Source organism: Dama dama, chromosome 7 (genome assembly GCF_033118175.1).
Source record: "Dama dama isolate Ldn47 chromosome 7, ASM3311817v1, whole genome shotgun sequence".
NCBI lineage: Eukaryota > Metazoa > Chordata > Mammalia > Artiodactyla > Cervidae > Dama > Dama dama.
This window is the reverse complement of record NC_083687.1, coordinates 28,968,819-28,992,427: the sequence shown is the minus strand read 5'-3', so window position 1 is coordinate 28,992,427 and position 23,609 is coordinate 28,968,819. Positions and strand designations below refer to the sequence as shown.

General features: G+C 46.2%; 1 protein-coding gene and 1 pseudogene across 2 annotated transcripts; both read left to right on the top strand.

The window, feature by feature from the left end:
• The first annotated feature begins 3,197 nt into the window (after positions 1–3,197).
• On the top strand, positions 3,198–17,937 carry LOC133059614 (butyrophilin-like protein 1). Of its 2 annotated transcripts, XM_061146977.1 has the most exons (10): positions 3,200–3,524; positions 4,714–4,805; positions 6,821–7,168; positions 10,809–11,090; positions 11,214–11,414; positions 11,685–11,705; positions 11,800–11,826; positions 12,913–12,939; positions 16,476–16,502; positions 16,910–17,937. In XM_061146977.1, the coding sequence occupies exons 2-10, from the start codon at positions 4,721–4,723 to the stop codon at positions 17,578–17,580; spliced, it is 1,689 nt and encodes a 562-aa protein (XP_061002960.1). In that variant the 5' UTR covers positions 3,200–3,524; positions 4,714–4,720; the 3' UTR covers positions 17,581–17,937. The 2 variants fall into 2 exon arrangements, with proteins under 2 accessions (XP_061002961.1, XP_061002960.1); XM_061146978.1 differs by lacking the exon at positions 4,714–4,805 and having other exon boundaries at positions 3,198–3,524.
• A 599-nt stretch (positions 17,938–18,536) lies between these two features.
• Positions 18,537–22,251, top strand: LOC133059615 (pleckstrin homology domain-containing family A member 1-like; annotated as a pseudogene).
• Positions 22,252–23,609: the final 1,358 nt, after the last annotated feature.

Sequence of the window (23,609 nt, the reverse complement as noted above, 5' to 3'; positions counted from 1 at the left end):
GCAAGAAGCAGCTGGCACATGACCCTGATGCCTGGGGTGGCGGGAGAGGTCGGTGAAGTTGGCTGTTTTTGTCCACCTTGCCAATGTGTTCAAGTGTCCGTCCAGAAAAATCTTTCTTGTACTTTGTCATTCCCGCCCCTCTCTCCTCCCAGTGTGGACTCAAAGGGCTGGCATTCAGGGTGAGATAAGCTTTCTGATCAGATCATCTTGGGGCGTGTGTGAGTCCAAGGTCCCTGCTTGTTCCTGCTTCCTGTGGAGTCGTGTGGAGCTGGGGTGGGCTGGGCTGGGTTTGAGGGCAGGGAGGATTGAGGAGGCAGTCTCCCTGCCTCTCTAACCCCTCCCTCCTCTGTGAGGGATTTGGACTAAGTGTCCTTGATGGCAGCACTCATGTCTTACTGCATGTCTGTCTGCACGTGTGAGAATGAAGTAGCATAAATGGAATTTGTGTGGCTCGGTTCTTGACACATAAGAAGTATTCAATAAAAGATGGTAGTCATAAAATTCACTTAATGTTTCTGAGGCCTTAAAAAGTCTCCTCGTGGTGAAGGCATTGGTGGTGTAAGTGGGGGATAGAGATTAAGGGGGCCCTGGAGGTTAATTTTTGAACTTGTCTCATTAGATCTCCTGCGGTTAATATAAATATTCCAAATATTCCTGAGTCCAGGTGGGTATTAGAGGGAGTGGACCTTTTGGGGAAGACAAAGTGGGATGTGTTCAGGTATACCCTGATGCTCTGGGTTTGCCCAGAGCTGTAACACCTCAGACCAGACTTGTGGGCACTAATCAACAATTTGTGGCTTTGTGGGTCTGCCGGTCCTTACTCTGTGGAGACAAATATAATGGGTCATTCAGAACAACCCAGAGTGAACACAGGCTGAGAGAGATTTTCTGAGTGTGTGGTTGTGAATCTGTGAGGTTTGGTTTTCTTATCTGTAGAATGGAGACAATAGTGACAACCACCAGGCAGAGATGAGGAGGAAAAGACACCAGCCCGTCACTTCAGACCTGAACCACTGACACTGGGACACTGGCAGGCTTGAGGGGGCATTGTGCTTGTGTGTGTTTAGCCAGTCAGTTGTGTCCGACTCTTTGTGACCTCATGGGTTGTAGCCTGCCAGGCTCCTCTGTCCATGGGATTCTCCAGTCAAGGACACTGGAGTGCATTGCCATGCTCTCCTTCAGGGGATCTGAACATAGCCTCTCACTCTGCAGGCAGACTCTTTACCATCTGAATTACAAGGAAAGCCCTGAGGGAGCATTAGTGTTGGTTGAACCTGGTGTTGCCAGTCCATGGCTGTAACTAGTGGTCTTTTTATGTCTGGGGTAGACAGGAAAGCTGGAGAAGGCAATGGCACCCTAATCCAGTACTCTTGTCTGGAAAATCCCATGGACGGAGGATCCTGGTAGGCTGCAGTTCATGGGGTTGTGAAGAGTCGGACGTGACTGAGCGACTTCACTTTCATGCATTGGGGAAGGAAATGGCAACCCACCCAGGGATGGCGGAGCCTGGTGGGCTGCCGTCTATGGTGCCGCACAGACTTATCAGCAACTTAGCAGCAGACAGGAAAGCAGAGATGGGCAGATGGTGGGGCTGTTGTAGCCTTCCACAGGCTGACTCTATTAGTTCAGAGTTAGCAGTCTTCCTGTTTCTCTGTGGACTAGAGTGTTGTAAAATTGTATGAGGTTGAGTAGCCCATGTGCTGCTGAAGAGACTCCTGCCTGTCAGCTCAAACATTGTTTATGGAGTGCTTCTTATATGCTGGGAAAGAGTGCCTCCTCTCCTGGATTCCCTCGACATTCCTTAGGTGAACACAGGTCAGGGCTGTGAAAGAGACAGGGTGCCACCAAAACCCCAAAAGGCTTGTGTATGGATCTCATAATGGGGGTCAGGAGGTCAGCAAAGCATGCCTTGAGCAAGGTCATTTGAGGTGAGAGCTGTACAGTGGACCATGAGGAATGTGAGGGAAGAGGGGGAGGGCAGGATCATCCAGTGGCTGGTGAGACCAGTAAGGGGGCAGCTGGGAGAAACACGGGATGAGGTCAGACAGGAAGTTGGAGGCCTCAGAGCCACGGAGGAGAGGTTGAAGCAGAGCGGTCCCTTGAAGCGTGAGGCATAAATTTGACATAAACTGACCTGCGAGCATCATGACATTGGAAGGAAAATGACCTGGAGGGAGTGAGGCTGGAGGTAGGGCGGGAGACCCATGAGGAAAACTCTGTGTCAGCATAGAAATGAGAGTATGTGATGGCTGTTAACATGAATTTGTGAAAAATCTTTAATGTTTTGGAAGCATGTTTTATGGGAGAGTGGGATGTGAAAGATGCCCTTCATGTTTCCGGCAGAGAAAACTGGTTGAACACAGGTGACCTTTATTAGTAAGGAAAATTCAGGAAGGGATGAGCTGGAGAGGAAGAGCCAGTCCCGTTTTTTTCTTTTTTTTTTGAGACCAGAGAATCAGGCCTTTCCTGGTGTTCACTAGGCGTGGCAGAAAGGGGGTCTGAATGGCTGTACCCAGGCCATGGGTGATACACAATCTTAAGAAGCCTTAGGGCACTGTCTATTCAGTCAAGGTTCTGGAGTTGGTCCTGGAAACACCTGAAGCCTGGGGGTTAGCCCCTGGGGGGCCAGGTTGTGGGAGTTCCTGGGTCAGCTGCTGGGGAGGAAAAGGAAGCAGCCACGCTGGGGACTGTGCCCTGTGCACTTTACTAGCCCACATGGAATCAGGCGGGGGCTAGGTGTTAGTTTGTGCGGACTGCGTGCTGCACACAGTCCCCACTTCTGAGGTTAGAAGGTTGCCAACCTGGAGTATGTTTTCCCAGGTGACGAAGTAGTAAAGAATCGGCCTGCCAATGCAGGAGACCCAAGTGATGTGGGTTTGATTGCTTGGTTGGGAAGATCTCCTGGTGTAGGAAATGGCAACCCATTGCAGTATTCTTGCCTGGAAAATTCCATGGACAGAGAAGCCTGACAAGCTGCAGTCCATGGGATCATAAAGAGTGAAACACAGCTGAGTGACTGAGCACACATGCACAGCCTGGAGTGTAGCACTTGTCTAGAATGGTTATTGAGTCTGTGTGTCTATGTGTCCCCCTCAGGGTGGTTTCAGCTTTACTTGAATCCACTCTTCTTGCTGCTCCAATCAGGCCGTTTTCTTCTTGATAACTGGGTGACTGTCCAGAGGGCAGGGCAGAGTCTGCTGGGACTGCTTTATCCAGGTTTCACTTTCCAATAGTGAAGGAACCAGGGAAGGGCGGACTGAGCTGTCCGGGATCGTTTCTGAGGGTCCCACGGTCTGGTCTCTGCAGACACCCCTGGGCTGGGCTCTGCTGCTTCTCCACTCTCCTGAGACCATCTGCCCCCAGACATGAGGAACTCAGACTTGGATCTGCATCAGGATTGGGGCTCTGAGTGATTAACTTTAGGTGCAAATTCTGAGGGCAGATTTGGGGTCTGCCAGGGTCCCTGAACCTTCTCATGCTGCTGAGTTTAGAGACGCTTCTGAAGTCCTGGCCTTTCAGAGCAAGTAAGTGGGTTTTGCAGATACTTGTGGGCAAGAAGAGCAAGCTGGGAGCATCAGGGTTGAGGAGGAGGCTGAGCAGGTGGTGGGGCTGGGGGCAGGGTGGAGTGGATCTAGGAGTGGCTGGATGGTGGAGTGGCTCTAGGGAGACCCACGATCACCACAGTGAGGGGTGTACCTTCATTCATTTGTTTTAGTGTTATTGCTATAGCATCTGCTTCTGTTCTAATTCCCTGTGGTGATTCTAATTCTTGTGATTCTCATGAAAACTTTGGGATCTAGATGCTGTTAATATCCCCAATTTGTTTATGAAGGAACAGACATAGAAGATTAAGAAGCTTGACTAAGGTCATCACACAGACAAGGCCTCAGCCTTGGGGGAGGACTCAGCACTCGCCCCCAGAGTCTGTCCTTCTGAGGACCCTAAGCTGCCTCCTCCCCAACTTTGACAGGAAGGCATTTGGGGTCTTTTCTCTGATGAGGACTCATTTTTTCTCCTTGGCTGCTCTGTTTCCACTGGGATGTCCAACCCCAATGCAGAAATCTTCTTTAAAGACAGTGCGGATGAGGATTAAGCTGTGTGTGGGGAATGACTGGGCACCTGGGAGCGGGCCATGTCTTTGGTCCCTGCAGGAAAGGGCGGGGTGGGGTTGAAGTCCAGGCGAACTAACCCAGCAGCAAAGGCAGCACACGGTGCCTCTGATGGACCCAGAGTCCCCTTGAGGAGGATGTTTGTGGGGCCCCAAGTGGGAGCTGGCCTGTACTTCACAGTGAGGAGCTGAACCTGGGTCTCTGTCCGTAACTGGTGGACAGGTGTTGCTGGTGGTTGTGAATAATGGCGAGATGCAGGATGGTCCCACCTCGGGTCCCCTGTGCTAGGAAAGGAAGCACCTGGTGTTCTGGGCAGAGTGGGCTGGGCTGCAGGTGCCACTGGGGTGGGAAGGGAAGGGGGGCACTTTTCCCAAGCAAACCTTGTGATTGTTCAGCCCCACAGAGGCTTCTCCAGGGCTGGGAGGAGCCCAGGCTCAGTGCTCTCTGGGTGTCAGAGTTGTGGGGAGCCCAGCACCTCATCAGCACAGGGATCCAGGGGGGGTCTGCTCCCGCAGGACTGTTTCTGGCCCTGAGCCTCCTCCCCACCCGGGTCCCTGAGCTCTGGGCCAGCTCTGGGTCTGCCTCCTGCCCTGTGTCTCCCCAGCTCTGAGATGGAGGACTTCTTCCACTGCTCTGTGCTCTGCCACCTCACCTCCCTGCTCCTCTTCACGCAGCTGCCCACTGGGGGTTTCGCACGTGAGTGTACCCCACCCCTCTTCCTATGTGGATTCCTGGGAGCTGGGCTGGTTCTCTCCATCAGGAGTGGGTTGCTGCTTGAGAAGTCCCTTCTCTAAAAAAGTTATGATGCTCCCCAAACCAGTAATTGTCATTCAATTTTTGAGAGTCTTTAAGCCTGGTAGCTCAGATGGTAAAGTGTCTGCTTATAATGGGGGAGACCTGGGTTCGATCCCTGGGTCAGGAAGATCCTCTGGGGAAGGAAGTGGCAACTCACTTCAGTACTGTTGCCTGGGAAAATCCCATGGATGGTGGAGCATGGTAGGCTACATTCCATGGGGTTACAAAGAGTTGGACATAACTGAGCGACTTCACTAAGCCTCAATATAAAGACTATAACTTTACAAGTCTTTAAGCCTCAAGGCAATATCAAAAATGCCTTGATAGTTATCCAATGAGGTGTTTATGATGTTATAAAAATTCAACTATGACATATGTGACAATATCTTTCACCTCATTTTTTGGGTAGTATCTTTGTTTTACTTAACATATTCATTAGCTATTTTTTTTTCCATTTCTCATATATTTACAGAGTGTTGAACATGTGGTAGGTGCTTTTTATGAGCAAACCAGGCAGATTCGTGTCTTTGTAAAATCTTACAGTGTAGCAGGGAGGCTATAATAAATGCATGAAATAAATGCATGAAATAATAAAGGCATGAAAGCAGTATGATGAATAGTTTTTTATAGGCAATGAGAGAAGCAGTGAAGCAGCATGGGGTAGAGGGCAGTCAGGCATGGGGAGGTGGGAAGTGGGCAGCAGTGTTCAGTGAGCTGTTCAGTGAGACAGTGAGATAAGAATAAAACCTGGAAGAGGAGGTGAGCCTGTGAGGGTTCCGGTGGAAGCATGGCTTCTGCAAGAGAGAACAGCCAGTGCAAAGCTGCCTGTGGGCCTGGAATGTTCAAGAGACTGTGGAGGCAAGTCTTGGCTAGAGCAAAGTGAAGGAGAGGGCGAGAAGTAGGAGCTTGTGTCCAGAAGCCCTGGGGGTCATCCCCATTGGGCCTTTGGTCCACTGAAGGGACTGAAGAGACTCGGCAAAGCTTTGAGTAGAGTAGGGACATGGTTTTCGGGTGGAAAGAATTGCAGACTTGGGAGTGAGGAGAGGAGACCCAGGGAGCCCAGTGTACTGTTGTCCTCCAGGTGAGAGACCATGGTGACTCAGATCAGCTCTGAGCAGCTCAGGAGCTGAGGAGTCATTCTTTGTAGATCCAGCAGGGCTGTCCTGCACAAGGGTCAGGTCGTGGCCCATCCTCCAGGCCTCAGAAGGCCAAAGGCTCAGAGAAGATGTCAGTGGGGTGAATATGGGCACTTGTGGGTGAAAAAAGTGAAGGCAGGCTTTTAATGGAAACAATATTTGTGTCTAGTTTTTAGCACACGTTTGAGCTGGGGTGAAAGTAATGAACATAGATAAATTTAGCTCTGGAATAGAATAGTGTGGCTATAATAGGATGTGACTGAATGATCAAGGAATTTTGACTTTGACCACAGGTATTCTCTTTGGTCAGGGTTCAGTCCTGCCCAAGAGGGGCAGGATAGAGCTGTGCTTCTCCAAGTGACGCGCCTGGAACATCAGTACCAGCATCTTGGGGAATTGTTTAGAAATGCACATCCTTGGGCCCACTCCAGACCTTACTGAATCTCTGGGGGTGTTGGCCCAACATTGTGGTTTTATAAGCCCTCTTGCTGATTTTGCTGCATGCTAAAGGTGGAAATCATTGAATTAGAATTTTCCATGGAAGGGTGTGAAGACAGCAATACAGATGGATGAGGGACTCTCTTTGACATCTTTTCTGGGTCACAAAATTATCATCAGTCTAGCTCAAATTCAGAATCATCACAGCTCAACCTATCAGGTCAGGGTTCATCCCACCCGACACCTGTCCCCAGCCTGCTCAGGTCTTGCCATCAAACTGAGCGTGTGTTCTGCCCTCCCTCTGTTTCTCCTCCTCTCTCACTCCTGTGTCTGTGTCCACAGAGGAGTTCATCGTGATCGCCCCTTCGGACCCCATTGTGGCAGTGCTGGGTGGGGAAGTCCTGCTACCCTGTAGTGTATCTCCACCCATGAGTGCCGAAGACATGGAGCTGAGATGGTTCCGCTCCAAGTTTTCAGAAGCTGTGTTCATCTATCAAGACCGACTCGAGCAGAAAGAGGAGCAGATGGCTGCTTACGCAGGGCGGACCTCGCTGGTGAGGGACCTCCTCAACCAGGGAAAAGCTGCTGTGCGTATCCAGAATGTCAATATTTCTGACAATGGGCTTTACACCTGCTTCTTCAGAAAGGGAGGCTTCTATGAAGAGGCCAATTTGGAGCTGAAGGTGGCAGGTTGGTGGCTTGATATTTTTGATCCTTGAGTATTGGAGATGGGAGGAACTTTAGGGATAATGGCAATCAAGCCCTCATTTTATAGATATGGAACAGGAGGCTCATCCACTCATTCCATTATTTGGTACAAACATATTGAAACCCTACTCTATGTCACACCCTGTTCTGGGCACCTGGGATACATCAGTAAACCAAACAATGTTCCCTGTTCTGTGGAGTTTACATTCTAGAGGCAGTACATGAATACTCTGATAAATAGGTTATAGAGGAAATTAGGAGGTGGTAAGTATTAATACTTAAGATAAAATGGCAAATATAATAGTGGAAGGGGACCAGGATGGGGGTGGGGTGGGCTTGTTTTATGTGGGGCCTCAGGTTGGGATTTTTTGATAATTTGAACAGAAGCTCAAAGGAAGTAGGGATTTAGCCACGTAGATATCTGTGGGACCAGAGTTCCTAGCAGAGGAAACACCTGGCATGAAACCCTGAGGCAGGAGTGTGGCTGGAGGAGGAGTGTGACTGGAGGAAGATGGCTGCAGCAGGACGCCCTCGTGGTTGATAAGATGAGTAAATGAAGGGTTGTAAGAGATGACAACAACTGAATAAAGATATGTTCTTGGCATGGGGTGCACAGAGAAGGGATTGATTAATGTTCTCTCTGGTGGTCAGGAGAATTTTGCAGGTAATATACACTGAAAGGGGCACCTGAGCTCACTAGATCAGGCTGCAAAGAGCCCTTGAGGTTGATGGAGTGGAACATGAGAAGTCAGGGGAGAGGAGAAGAAAGGAGAGGAGGAGAGAAGAGAGGAGATAGAGTGTGATGATTGCAGTTGCTAGCAGTTAACCAGAGTCCTTTGGGGCTGCAACGTATGGTCCCTTAGAGGTACACACTCTAAGGTCCCTTAGAGTGGAAGTTGGGGGGAAGAGGAGAGGAATTTGAAGGGCAAGGTAGATGCTAAGTTGTAGAAGACTTTGCAAGCTGTGCTATGGGTGTTGATGCACCACTGCAGAAATTTTAAACAGAGCAGTGCCTGGGACATTTCTTTGGTCAGCTGTGAAGAGGGTGGATGAAAGTTGAGCCAGGCTGAAGGCATGGATGTAGTTACGAGGTCCACATGATGACTCCCAGAAAAGGCAATGGGATCACATAGAGGGATGAGGGGATCAGACATTTGTGATGTTTAGAAAGTAGAGCAAGCTAAGTGTGTGGATTTGGGGACACAGAGTTTGTAGGGAAGAGGAGACTGCAGAAACTCCGAGGGTTTTGCATTGGCTGTTTGTTGTTTAGTGGTAAGAATATTGAAAATTATGTGTGTTGATTGAAGAAAAACACACAACTTAAGAACTGTGAGCTGTGTTTTATTCAGGGTCTTACTGAGGGGTATATAATCCAGGAAATAGCTTCTCAGTAGCTCTGAGAAACTGCTCCAATGAGGTAGGGAGAGAAGCCAGTTTATACAGGATTTTGGCTAGGGAACAGGTGCAGTCAAGCATGCTTAGTATGCTAAGTGGCTTAATTTGTGTCCGACTCTGTGACCCCATGAACTTGTAGCCCACCAGGCTCCTCTGGCCATGGGATTCTCCAGGTGAGAATACTGGAGTGGGTTGCCATTTCCTCCTCCAGGGGATCTTCCCAACCCAGGGATCGAACCCAAGTCTCCTGTTGCTCCTACACTGCAGGTAGATTCTTCACTGCTGAGCCACTGGGGAAGCCCAGAAGTCAAGCATACACTTTGGTAAAAGGTTACGATTTGTCACAAGGATCAGATATCCAGTTAATAATATTAACACTTTTCTAGGAAGATGAAAGAATCTAGGTTCATTAAATATTTTTTTCCCGAGACATCTCTAAGTAACTAAGGGGCCTGTTTTTCCAAAGCACAGAGTGCCTTGCCCTATTTTCACCCTGAATTCCTTTCAGAGTGTACTGTCAGTGAGTGACTGAGAGGTTAATGACTTGATTCTTGTAGAATTGGATGGTGGACAAGATTCTTTGCTTTATGTATGTTAGTTAACTGTTGTCAAGATAATGCTGTGTAATAAACAGTCACAAAGATCATAGTGGTGTATAACAATATCCATTTATTTAATTAAGGCATGAAGGGAGTACAACTAGTTTGGGCTGTATTTGAACTAATCTTATCTGGATTTATTCATACTTCTTTGGTCATGTTGGGTACAAAACAAAAACAAAATCTCCCAAACCAGAAATCATCTTCACAGTTAGTGGAGAAAGAGCACAGTTTTATTACTGAATGGACATTCAACCAGAATGTGATAGACATTACAGGCAATCTACTAAGAGATTGCAAAGACAAAATATCTCCCCCCTTTTATAAAGCCAAGCAGATACAACCCATTATATACTTGCTTTTAAGATGAACAATAACTATTCCTCATGTCGGAGGACTTGATAGCACCATCTGTCACACAGTTCACTCTAAATTTTCCTGGTAATTAAGGTGACCATCTGTGTTAGCTAATTGGTTTAAGCCAGAGGAAAAACAAATTCTTATGTTTTTATGACAGGAGGTATTTTTACACCTTGTAGCTTGGTGAAGGCTGAAGTTGGGCTCCTACCCTCCCACAGGGAAGGGAAAAGTGGGGTGCTGTTTCCCTTGAACTTTATGAATGGCTCCTAGGTCCTAGTGAAAGACATTCCTGGGTCAAAATTCTTGTCTAGTTCTCAAAAAGGATTTATATACGTTTAAAACAGGGGAGAAAATACATACAATTACAGGTTTTCTCAAGTAAATAGTCTAAGAAAAACAAGGGAGGGGGAATCTCTTCCCTTATTTTCAACAGGGAGAATGAAGCCTGTTATTTTTAATTCTTATTTGTCATTTCAGTCAGCTGAGGAGGTCACATAAGAACCTTTGCTGGGTCTGTTCATGTGGGTTTCTTCAACTGGCTACTGATGAATCTAGGAAAGTTTCAGCAGGAAAGGCTGTATTAGAGCAAACATGTCCTCCCCCTGGTGGAGAGCAGCCCAACGACACAGGACTTTACAACCTAGTCACATGACCTAATCTCTTACTGGCTAGTTGAGTCACAGGACTGGCCCAGAGGCAGAGTGTGGAGGCACCAAAAGCTGTGGCAGACAGGGAGCTGGATATAAAGAGGAGTGAAGAGTTGGTAATATTTTTATACAGAATCCATCACGGGTGGAGCCAAATCACATATTCAGTTCTAGAACTATGAGTTGGAAGTATATGTGAGGAATTTGGGTAGAGGTAAATCTGTGGATAAAAGGAAGGGAAGTTCAGGACATAGGGTTGTTAGATGACTTAATTTTGGTGGTGATTTACAAAGAGAGGCAGTGGGTGTGGAAGCAGATGCCCTGGGAGAGAGTATGACGTGAGGAAAATCAAGGATAAGGGTGGACCTGGGACCACATTCCTCCCTCTGTTTACACGGCATCAGCCCTTCCAACTGCATGACTAGGGAGAAGGGACTTAGCTCTCTGAGCCTATGGTCCCCGTGCTTCTTTCTTCTGTCCCCTGAGACAGGGCCACCTCCTTGTTCCCTGTGGGAGCAGTCTGCCCCCAGAGCCCCCAGAATGCCAAGTGCAGGGCACCCCCAGAGTTGTGCACACGTAGGCACTGCTGGGTCCCTGGGCTCTACATCTTGCCTCCCGCAGGTGTGGGCTCTGCCCCTCAGGTGCGCATCACAGGGCCTGAGGAAGATGGGGTCCGCGTGGTGTGCACAGCCTCAGGGTGGTTCCCGAAGCCCCAGGTGCAGTGGAGAGACCTCAGCGGAGAGAAGTTCCTGGCGTTCTCAGAGGCTCACACCCAGGATGCTGAAGGGCTGTTCAGTGTGGAGGTGGCTCTGGTGGTGAGAGACAGCTCTGTGGGGAATGTGACCTGCTCCATCCTCAATCCTGTCCTGGGCCAGGAGAAGGCCATGGCCATTTTCATCCCAGGTCAGAGGTGCTCCCAGCTTCCAGCAGGGCTGGAGGTGGGGCCGGGTGTTCCTGGGTGTTTCGGGCTGAGCTCTCCTGGGCTGTGGCTGGGCTCTCCTGACAGGGTGTCTGGCTGGGCTGCAGAGCCCTTCTTCCCCCAGGCCTCTCCCTGGAAGGTGGCTTTCTCGGTGAGCCTGACTGTGCTAGTGATCTTGCTCCTTGGGGCTGGATGTTACACCAAGAGAGAACATTCCTTGAAGGTGCAGGAGATGCGAGAAAAGGAGACTCTGTGCCAGACTAGAGAGCAGGACCGTCAGACAAAGGAGGAAGTGCTGAAGGACGCAGGTAAGGCAGGATGGGTCAAGGCTGGTGAATGTGGCAGCTGGTGCTGAGAGGGTGGAGCTGACCATAGGGTCTGAGTCCAGGGGTCTGGGGAAATCCCAGTCCAGAGCAGGTGCCTGGGGAGACCTGGGTGGACGGCTGGAGTGGTGGAGGCTCCGATGGGTCTGCAGTTGGAACGTCTTCCCCGGAGGTTACAAACAGAGAGGTGGTATTTTGTGAATTCTTTTTCTTAGGGATTGGAGTTCATGCTTTTTTGTTTTCCTTCTCTTTCAGCTATACTTCAGGAAGAACTTAGTAAGTTCTGCTTTTCCTCTTGAGCTCTCTGCACCCCCTTCACAGGAGATATTCTGGTTCTTAGCTCACCTGTTTCCTGTGTGTTGCCTTTCAGAGAGGAGGAAATCTGCTTACCTGGCTGGTGAGTGACTCTCTGGTGTCCTTGGGTTTCCTGTCCTACCTGTGCCAAGGTGTCTCTCTCCTCCATTCAGTCTAGGTATAGAAATGTGAACCCGCTTCCCTGGGACAGAAGTGGAGGCTTCTAGGAGGCAGAACCCATGCATGGGCTCTCCCAGATCTGGACTGCTGGTTCCTACCCATTTCTTGGGATCCTGGGTGTAAAGATGACCCCAGAGCCTATCATGCACCTTTGGTCTTATTCCAACCCTGACTGACCCACCATATTAATAGTTTACTCTCCTTCTGCATATGGTTTTCAGTCAGTACCCAGAAGCAAAAGTCATGTGCTGTGAGATTTCATTAAAGGAGCTATACAAATAACCAGCTTGATTACTTTTAGGAGTGTGACCTCCTGTCTCCATCCAAAACATTGTCCCAGGAGTCTATTCCCTCTAGTTTCTTTGGGTGATGATCAAAAATTTATGGGGCGGAACTGAGGTGACCATGCACAGAAATGCCATGGAATGAGCTGTCAATACCCCTGAATAGTGTTTATCTCTAGAAATATTTCATCTGAGAAAGATTAGCCCCTTTTACCCAGAGCTCATCTCACTTCTTAAAATAGTTCCCAGGTCATCTTAGTTCTTAAAATAGTTCCCATGTCAAGTTATTTCCCAAATGTATTTTTTCCAGGAAAAAAACTGAATATGATAATGCTTTCTTAAAATTATATAATAATTTATATTTTACTCCCTAAAACGTTTTCACACATAGTAGAATTTTTGACCCTGAGCAGCAAAAGTGAAAGTAGATAGAATAAGAATTTTTGAGGGTTTTGAGGCAAGAATAGCTAAGTGGCTTGCCAAACGTCACACGCAGCAGTGGGACAGTCAGTATGGAGTGCGCGCAGGCCACCTGACCTGTGCTCCAGGGGATTCCCAACCACATTGGCTGTCTGCACATGGCAGGAGGTCACCTATCCTCCAGCCTCTCCCCCACTGTACGTAGTCTCACCTGCAGAGCAGAGGGGAGGCAAGGGCCAATAGATTCACACTGAGCAGGTTTCTTCTGGCTGAAGTCTCACCAGAGTGTGTTTGTTCCCTTTCAGCCTGGAGGAAGGCCCAGCTGTACGCAGGTAAGTGGATCTGAGTTCCTGTGGCCTCCCCTCCCCAACCTAGACTCTGACCCCTTCTGCATGTGGGGACCCCACACCAGGGTGGGATAGATGTTCTTGGTCTTCTTGTCACCTTTGCAGCCTCCAACTGGAGACTGCAGGGACTCCTCGAAACACAGATATGCCTCCATCCTGCCCGTCCTCTACTGCAGGGCACTGTCAGGGTTAGCAGCATCCTCCTCAACACCTGGTGCAACTGGGACTTCTCTTTGTGACAGTGACATTGGAGGGGTCAGTGGTGAGGAGGGACGGCAGCAGGGAAAGACTGTGTGGATCAGGAATCGCTCATGTCTGAAAGATTTCAGAAGTCACGCTTGTCTACTTAGGACTCAGTTCTTCCCAAGGGGGCCCTTGATTCCTGATCCATCTTGTTTCAAAATTCCTTCCCTTTTTGGCTCTAGTTTTGTTTTTCCTATTTTCTCCTGGTCCTCTGAGATATTGATCTTCTCTCTACCTCCTCATGCTCTGCCTCTGTGTCCAGGCTGGGTTTCATCCTCCAAGCCTCTTGGTTGCTGAGGAATTAGTTGCTGTAGGGCAGGTATTCTGAATCTGGGATCCAAAAACTATGGGATGTTTATGGGTTCCTTGGGTGAGGGTCTATGAAGGTTCTTGAATTCTATTCAAAATCTTCTGTATATGTTTGTGTGACAGGGACAAAAATGTAACAACCATGATCTTCCTTTTCAGAGAATTCTATATTTGCTGATGGACTCATTTTTGGTTGGGTTTATTGGGGGCCATGGGCCAAGACTGGGAAAGAAGAAATGTAGAAGAGAAAAAATTGTTTCACAGAGAAATGGTGGGAAGCAAGTCAGGGAAGACAAGACCAGAAGGAGGAAGAGAGGAGGAGATGAGGAGGAAGTGCTGTGTTTGAGATTTGTCTTACAGAGATTGGAGATCCAACCAGTCCATCCTAAAGGAGATCAGTTCTGGGTGTTCATTGGAAGGACTGATGTTGAAGCTGAAACTCCAATACTTTGGCCATGTGATGTGAAGAGCTGACCCATTTGAAAAGACCCTGATGCTGGGAAAGATTGAGGGCAGGAGGAGAAAGGGATGACAGAGGATGAGATGGTTGGATGGCATCACCGACACAATGGACATGGGTTTGGGTAGACTCTGGGAGTTGGTGATGGAGAGGGAGGCCTGATGTGCTGCAGTTCATGGGATCCACAGAGTCAGACACGACTGAGCAGTTGAACTGAACTGAACTGTAGTGGTGGAAGAGAGACCACAGGTCACAGCCATGGTGGTTTGTTGGGGAGGACACAGAAGGTGTGCAAGTTATTTGGGTGCATAAAGTGTGATCAACTCCTTGATATCTCTTTAAGAAATTTCAGTAAAGGCATATTTGTTTTTAGGCCATTTTAAAGTAACCATGTAATTCAGTTTACCTCTGATAATGAGACCATCTTAATCTTCCTGTAGTGGTTAGGGCAGGAGTGTGGTATGGGGCATCCTAATGTAATGTAAGGTTGTTCTGAGAACCCTTTAGCTTTGGGGTGAGTTAAAGATCTGTACCCTGTAAGCCTGTGCAGTATGCCCTTTCCCTGATTGGCATGTTTCTGTTTACAGATAGGAATACAGATTGTGAGAGACAGAGAAGGGTAAACAAAGGGTGAAAATGCCTGGGAGCCAGATGCATGAGGATTTAGGATCCCACCTTAGGGATTCTTACTGATTCACCCTGGGATTTATGTTAAACATGAGGATCAGACAGTCCTCTTTTACTATCTCTCCCTTACCTACTAGATTAAAGAGCATGTGTTTTAATGTATACCTTGTGTAACCTTCTGTTTTGTAAAGATAAACACCATTAAGCTAGAATCAACATTTTCATATTGACAAGTGTCAAGTGGGAGATGGTCAAATGTCAGACCTCTTTTTATTTATAAAATTGGAAAAAATTGTATTAATGATTTGCTGTAGCAATTAAGTGAGGCATAGCATCACACTTGATACATATGGAGTCCCACAATTAAATGCCAACTCTCTTTTTTTCTCTTCCCTCTTTTTTCTCGTTGTTAATCTCTATCACTTGTGGTATAGAAATTTATAGCTAGGTATCAACTAGTGTTTTGGTGAAGAACAAATAAATTAAAGTCCATTTTTTCTTAAAGGGTCACATGGGTTAGGCCACTTTATGTGATCTTATTTCCATCAGGCAAATAAAAAGAATGCCAATTTCTGCATGAACCTGTATTAAGTAGGAATAGTGTAATAAATTTATACCCCAAAATTGCAAAAAAAGAGCATTCACTAATTTCCATAAATGTTCTAATTTTATTCCTGATTCTCCACCGTGTTGGAGGCAACAGCTTTCTCAGTGCAGGCATTTCAGCGTCTTATGACATATAGGATTTGCTTTGCTTTGGTTGTTGAGCTTCCTTTCTTTTTCCAAAAGCGAGTATGGAGGTTGGAAGAAATTATTTGGCCTTGGGTCAGTTGGGAAAGGGGTCCTTATACTCTTTAGTCATATCAGGCCACTGCCCTGGGGAGACCAGTCTGATCTGGTCCTTAACATCCTTGGTTTGTGGCTGGCTGAGGATCAGCAGATCCTGGCTAGGTATTTGGGTTATCTCTCCCTGACCCTTGGTCACATCCTAAGGTTCTTAATCACATCTGTAAAGTTCCCTTTACCACAATGTATTCACACACTCCGAGGTTTAGAACATGGACATCTTTGGGGTCCTCTTGTGATTCTCCTGGAAGCTTACAACCTCTCTGGGCAATTATAGGGGGAAGCAGATGAGTAGATCCAATATTTTGGGTTTTCCCTCACAGGTAGAAATGTTTTTGTTCCACTAACCCTACGAAAAGCAGAAGAGAATTCATGAGTATCTTTCCTCTCACTGCATGTCTGTCTTTCTCACTTCAAACATCTCTCTCCTTTCCTTGAAATCTCTCCATTGCCTCCTAACTGAGCAAGTATCCCAAATTCTCTTCACTAATGACTTATAGTCATTCTCTGAGTTTGGTTCAGCTAAGTTGTATTTTCTCTACCACTGGCTTAGAGGTAACCTGCATGCTCAGTTCAATTAGCTCTTCATAATTGCTTAAGAACCTTGGAAATTTTGATCTCCCCAAGTTTTTCTCCAGAAAACCTAGTTTTAAGGATGTGCGGCTAAGGACTTGAGAAAATGTTATTTTATAGTGAAGTTTGGGCAATGACCTTTGTGTTCAGATTGATATCAAGCCTCTCAACCCCTCAGTTTTAAGATTTATTGCTTTGCCTTCATGGTAAGGTTGCAGCATGATGGTTCTGTGTGTGTTTGTGAAAAGAAATACATGCATCATTTGAATATTTCCAAAACATTTCCCCTTATAACTCTCTCAAAAGTATGTTTCACGATATTTTACTTTGGAATATCTCCAAAACATTTCCCCCTATAACTCTCTCAAAAGTATGCTTCATGATATCAAGGTCAGTAAGCACTGACCTTGATAATGTACAGTCTCTACAAACCCCTGACATGAAATGTGTGTTTTCCTTGTAGATTGGCGGAAGGAGGAGTTCCAGGAATGTGAGTGACTTTGTGTTTTTTCTGGATTTTCCTACTGCTATCTCCGTGGCCTCTCCTTCAGTTCTCAGAGGTGATATAGATGCTGGCACCATCAATAGTGTGGGGTGGGATGTGGTGGTGATAGTCACACACAAGTGGCGCTGATGACTTTGACTGATATTGAATGCTAAATAGATATCCTTCAGCCCTTGGAGAGCAGGCTGGTTGTCAAGGGCTCTGTGACATATCTCACCCTGAAATCAGTCATGTGGATCCATTTCCTGCTTGGAGGCCCATCGACTTGAATCACAAGTTTCTATTGTCAGGGTGCTTAGCCTCCTCCCATGCAGCTGGGATTCTGGGTTGAGGGGTGGTTGTGTGTTCTCGGGGAGGGGAGGACCTTGAATGATAGATAACTTTCTCTGCAGGGCCTGTCACTCTGGATCCAGCATCTGCCCATTCAAACCTTGTCATCTCTCATGAAAAGACAAGTGTGACCTTGAAGGACTCCTGTGTGACCTCTGGAGATACCTGCAGTGTACTGGGCTTTGAGGGCATCACATCAGGGCGCTGTTACTGGGAGGTGGAGATCAGGGATGGAGACCAAAGCGAGTGGGTGCTGGGGGTCTGTAGGGAAGATGTGAACAGGAAAGGCTGGTACGTAGAGTCCCCAGAAAAGGGGTTCTGGGTTGTGGGGAGGTTTGAAAGAGGATATTGTGCCTGTACTACAAAGCAGACTGTGCTATCCTTCATGCAGGCTCCCCACCCCAGGCTTAGGATGGGGGTGTTTCTGGATTACCAGGAAGGGGACGTGTCCTTCTATAACATGGCTGATGGCTCCCACATTTTCTCCTTCCCTCAGGCTTCCTTCTCTGGGACCCTCTTTCCATACTTAATGATTATTTCAGGAGACGTGTCCCTGACCGTGTTCTCCAAGGAGGGAGGGTCTGAGGGGCTCCCTGCTGCCCTTAGCAATCCTCCTCTGGAGGAGCCTGTGAGCCTCCCAGGGGTGGGGTTCAGCTCAGGCTCCAGCACTGATGGTGTCCCTGGGGCCGAGTCTCCATTGCTCCCCTGCAACCCCGAGGCTGTGTCCCCATAGGGCCTGTCACTGTCCTGGACCCTCGCTGTGGCTCTTCCTGGAGCTTCAGACCCCATGTGACAGAGCCCTCTGAGGTATAGCCTGGATGGCTGGGGGTCTCGCCCTCCTGCTCTGGAGACAGGTTCTTGGGTTTGTGGTTATGAGAATTTTCAGTTCATGCCATGTGCTCAGGTAATAGATTACAAAAGTTGACTCTTTGAGCTGGTTTGGGGGTAGCCTGAAGTTTACTATGGGACATTGTTTTTCTTTTAGTAACAAAATATATTTCATGAAGTTTTTATACTGTATGGATATGCTAAATGATGAGAGGTTGAATTACTCTGCAGACTAAAGTCATGTTTTTGTTGTTGTTTAGTTGCTAAGTTGTGTCTGACTCTTTTGTGACCCCATGGACTGAAACCCACCAGGCTCCTCTGTTCACGGGATTTCTCAGGCAAAAATACTGGGGTGGGTTGCTGTTTGCTTCTCCAGGAGATCTCCCTGACCCAAGGATTGAACTCAGGTTTCCTCCATTGGCAGGTAGATTCTTTAAGGCTGAGCCACCAGGGAAGCCTAGTGGTGTTACTTTATCCAATTTGAGTTTGTTAAATAGAACCCAGAGAGTGACAGTTGGTCCCCAGTTCTATTTTGGAGGATGGACACTATCATATCAGAAAAGTTGGCAGCCAAAAGTTTCCAGGGAAATGGGTGGCTGATGGAGTTTTAAGGAGTCTAATATTTTACTCTTTGTATTTCCTATTCTGGGATGGATAAAACACACCCGTTTCCCCCAGATATCAGTAAATTTTTGTTACCTGTAAAAAACCTGTGTTGTGTTCATTTAAGGAGTTAAGGAGAAGGATCTAGGTTTTTCATTTCTGTTAACAGCAGCTGGAAATAAGAGAACTGCTATCTGAATTAAGATGTAAATGAAGAAGAGAATTTTCAGAGGCAGGGTGAATTGCAAAAACTTCGACCAAGAGCTGGAGCCATGGTCATTGTATGCCCCTTATCATTGTATTGCCCCTCTGCACTTCCAAGTCCAATGGTAATGGTTAATGGAAAAACAGTCCAGTTCAGGCAACTCAGTGCCCGTGGGACCCCGGGGCCTGGGCAGGGTTGGTGGGGCGGGTTCTGCAAGCACGGCACCAGTTGAAGCGAGCTGTGAGGCTCGAGGGAACAACGAGTGCTGGTCAAGTTTAGAAATGACTTATGTGGATCATCAGAATCGCATTTGTGGTTTTCCAGACATTAAAGAAAATGAATAGAGTGGGAAATTTCTTTGGAGGTACTTCATACTGGATACTAGAGGAGATAGTTTTGCATGATACATGGTAATCCACAGAACCTACCTTTTGGATTGATAATTGTGGAGCCATTAAAAAAAAAGTGAAAGTGTTAATTGTGTCTGGCTCTTCGTGATCAGATGGATTGTAGCCTGCCAGGCTTCTCAGTCCATGGAATTCTTCAGGCAAGAATACTGGAGTGGGTGGTAGCCATTCCCTTCTACAGGGGATCTTCTTGCCCCAGGAATTGAACCTGGTTCTCCCCCATTACAGGAGGAATCTTTACTGTCTGAGCAACAGGGAAGTTCTTTAACTACATTTCAAAGTTATGAATGCAAGGATGAGGAACTATTCCCTACAAGCCAATGATCAGCAGGACCTAGTAGAATGGATAAATGTGTTGAACAAAGCTATAAAAATTACAATATCAAAGCAGTCAGTCTCACAGCCTCATTCTGCTAACAGGTCACCAAAGTGAATGTGGGAAGAAGCAAATGTCTTACAGAACTGACACTGTTGGTAGTGTGGCCATCGTTACTGTAACTCAAAAAGAAGCAAGTGAATGTGGTGAAACTATTGACAGAAATAATTTGAAGTGGTCACAAATCTATCTTCCTTACTTTACTCCTAAACCACCTTCAGATAGTGCAGTTATCAAAGCTGAATATTGTGTAAAACAAGGAACAGTGATGAAAAACTGGAAGAGAAGATACTTTCAACTGGATAAACACACAACAGGTTACTTTAGATCTGAACTGGAAAAGGAACCTCTCCACGTAATACCACTTAAAGAGGTTCATAAAGTCCAGGAACATAAACCAAGTGACATAATGATGAAAGACAACCTCTTTGAAATTGTATGCCCCTCTGTTCCAACATCCTCTGGAACTTTCTATGTGCAGGCTGATAGCCCTGAAGAAATGCACAGTGGGATTAAAGCAGCCTCAGGTGCCATTGTAGCATAGCGGGGACCTGGCAGATCAGCGTCCCCTAGAATAAGGTCTCACACTGAGTTACTAATCTTATTGGTAATGATTGCCTGTGTCTGACCACCACTCCTCTTTGCAGGAGCTTTCCAACAGTCTTTCCAAATCTAAACACGCTCTCTGCTCTGCCAGTGTGCAGCAGCCACCCCACATTCCACAGCCTCTTGCAGCAACATTACTCTTTGATCTCAAGCTTTACCATGGAGAAGCTAGGGTTTTATGAATCTCTTGCCAAGTTCAAGTCATGGAACTTCAAGGTCTAGACTGTCTCTCCAAGAGAACCAGCTTCCAAAGTAACCAAACAAGCTCTGCTAAAACCTCAAAGAAAAATGGCCCTCAGAAACAAAATTGTGACCCAGTGGACTTGGATAATGCAAGCCTTCCAGTCAGTGATGTGTGAGGTAGAAGCACATGTAGCCTGATATACCTTATTAGCTCTCAGTGTCCTTTCATGAGGCTTCTCATCAAAGATGATTAAGGGGAAATGGGTTTTAATGCATATAGGATCCTGCCTCATTGCTGTACTGTTTATAAGCTGGTAAGCCAAGAAGCTAGGGAATGGCCTAACTAAATGTAATTTCTTTAAAAATAAAAAGAAAAAAGCCCAAAGTGTCTCAGTATCAACTGTCTGAAGCTTTGTTCTCACTGGGGTGATAAAAGTGGGTGCGACAGTTTTTCCTAATGAATTGGACAATTAAAATGTTTCACAATTTAAAACATGAACAATGCTTATTATTTTGTTGTATTAAAAATGCTACTGTGACTTCCTAGTAGATGTTCAATTTCTACACATTCTTATTGGTTAATATCATTGAATGAAATATTGCCAAAGATATCTAAAGTCATGATGTCTGTGTGCTGTAAAATTTATACTACAGTGTGGACAATTTTGAAATTATAACCATTTTTGATGCTCTGGATCTCAAGGTGAGTGATGTGTCTTGCGTAGAAGATGTATGCTAATCCCAAGCTCCTGATTTATTCCTGCCCCCCGCCCCACCAAGTTTCCCCTTTGGTAACCATAAATTAAACAAATTAATTTTTTATCTTACCCTCTCCCTTCAGTTCTTTCTATAGTTCTTTGCTTTTCATTCAGTTGGTGCTCAGGCTGTCTCTCCAGTCTAAATGGAATGCATTCATTATTTGGTCTCACAGAATCCCTTTTCTTAATTTTGGAGCAGTTATTTGAATTTACAGTTAGTCCTGACTACTTGATTGATGCCCGAGTTTCCTCCAGAGTGTAAGTCTCATGAGGGACATGTATCCCCAAAGTCTGGGGTTATAGTTCCTGTTATATATGTCTAATTAATAAATATTTGTTGGATGAATATAAACTACCATTTTCCCTCTTTGTATACTCTGATAGAAGTTCAGTGAAGTTGTAAGAGGAACTATGAGGAATGTTGGTGATGAAGAAAATTGTGAGAAAAGCAGGACATGAGGAGAATAATATGAGAAAAGAAGATGGTGAAAAGAAACTGAGGGAAAAAAGACAGTGAGGGCAAATTTTAAGGTAAAAAAGGCTGAGGGGAAAATGTAAGCTCATAAGTCAGTGACAAGGAACTTGTGAGAGGAGGAGACATCAAGGGGGAAATGTGAGAAGACGATGAGGTGAAAAAGAAAACATGAAGGGAAAATGTGGTGAGGTGAGATTATGAGGAAAAGCCTCTTGAGGGAAACTTGCAAGAAAAAATTATGAGGAGAAACTGGGAGTAGAGAAATCAGTGAGGAAGAATCTTTGAAGAATGAAAGGGTCTGAGGAGAAAGTTTGAGGAGAGGAGGCAGAGTAAACACTTTGAGTGAGAGCAGAGAGTACCATGATGACTGAATGCTGTGATAGAGAAAATTGATGGGAATGACTTCAGAAACAACACCCAGTTGTGGATGTGACTGGTGATGGAAGTAAAGTCCAATGTTGTAAAGAGCAATATTGCGTAGGAACCTGGAATGTTAGGTCCATGAATCAAGGCAAATTGGAAGTGGTCAAACAGAAGATGGCAAGAGTGAACGTCGACATTTTAGGAATCAGCAAACTAAAATGGACTGGTATGAGTGAATTTAACTCAGATGACCATTATATCTACTACTGTGGGCAAGAATCCCTTAGAAGAAATGGAGTAGTCATCATAGATAACAAAAGAGTCTGAAATGCAGCACTTGGATGTAATCTCAAAAACAACAGAATGATCTCTGTTCATTTCCAAGGCAAACCATTCAGCATCACAGTAATCCAAGTCTATGCCCTGACCAGTAATGCTGAAGAAATTGAAGTTGAACGGTTCTGTGAAGACCTACAAGACCTTCTAGAACTAACACCCCCAAAAGATGTTCTTATTGGTTATTTATCTTATGTATAGTAGTGTGTGTATGTTCATTTCTAGCTCCTGACTTATACTCCTCCCTCCCCACTTTGATAACCATAAGTGCATTTTTAATATCTGTAAGTCTGTTTCTGTTTTGTAAACAAGTTCATTTGTATCTTAAAAAAAATTAGATTCCACATATGAGTGAAGTCATATGATATTTGTGTTTCTCTGTCTGACTTACTTCACTTAGTGTAATAATCTTTAGGTCCATCTGTATTGCTACAAATGGCATTATTTCATTCTTTTTTATGGACTATTTCATTGGACTTCATTCTTTTTCATTGGACTTTATTGAGTGGGATTACTGGGTCATATGGTAGTTCTATTTTTAGAGATACTATGACAAAGGAAGGCAGTTATGGGGAAACTGAGGAGAGAAGGCAGTGAGGAGCAAAAGTGAGGAGAGAGGGTTGTGAGGAAGGGGTTGTGAAAGGGAAAGTCAATGAGGGGGAAAGGAAGAGAGAAGGTGAGGGCAAACTGTGAGGGGAGAAGTAGTGAAGGGGAAATTGTGATAGAGAAACCCAGTGAAGGAAAAAACTGAGAAGACAAGCTGGTGAGGGGAAGGATTAGAAGGGTGAGCAGTGAGGGGGACATTTGTGAGGGGACAGGCTATGAAGGTGGAACTGTGATAGAAGAAGGCAGAGAGGAGAAACTGAAGAGAGAAGGTTGAGGAAAAACTAAGATAATAGAAGGTGGTTAGAGGGAAACAGTGAGGGGAGAGCTGATGTGGGGGAATACGTGGGGAGGACACAGAGGGTATAAGTTAGTAAGGGCAAACAGTGAGGAATAAAGGGCCTGAGGGGAAAGTGTGAGGAGAGAAGGTAGTGAAGGGAAACCGAGAGGGGAGAACGTAGTTAGGGGGAAACTGTGAGAGCAGAAAGTCCAGGGGAAAACGTGAAGAGAAAAAGTAGTGAGAGGGAAATACGTGTTGAAGGGGACAAAGAGGGGAGAGACTTTGAGGGAGAAACTGAAAAAAAGGTACTGAGAGGGAAAATGCATTGGAGAAGCTGGTGAGGAGGACAGTGAGGGGAGAAAGGAATGTGGGGAAACTGAAAATAGAAGATGGTGAGGGTGAAACTGAAGGGAGAGTTGGGTGAGGCGGAGACTATTACGGGTGAAGGCAGTGAGGGAGAAACTGAGGGGAGAGGAGGTGAGAAAGAAATTGTGAAGGGAAAAGGAAGTGAGGGAGAAACTGTGAGAGGAAAAGGGAGTGAGGGGAAAATTTTGAGGGGAGAAGGCAAGGAGGGGGAAAGTTGGGGGTGAGATTATGAAGGGGAAATTGAGAATGTGATGAGTAGACAGTACAAGCAGAAAAGGCAGTGAGGAGAAATTATTACCGAACCAAACTTGGGTTCATTTGCCAAAGCACTAAAGTCAATCTACTGACACTGGGTTGTAGTGAAGGAAAGTGC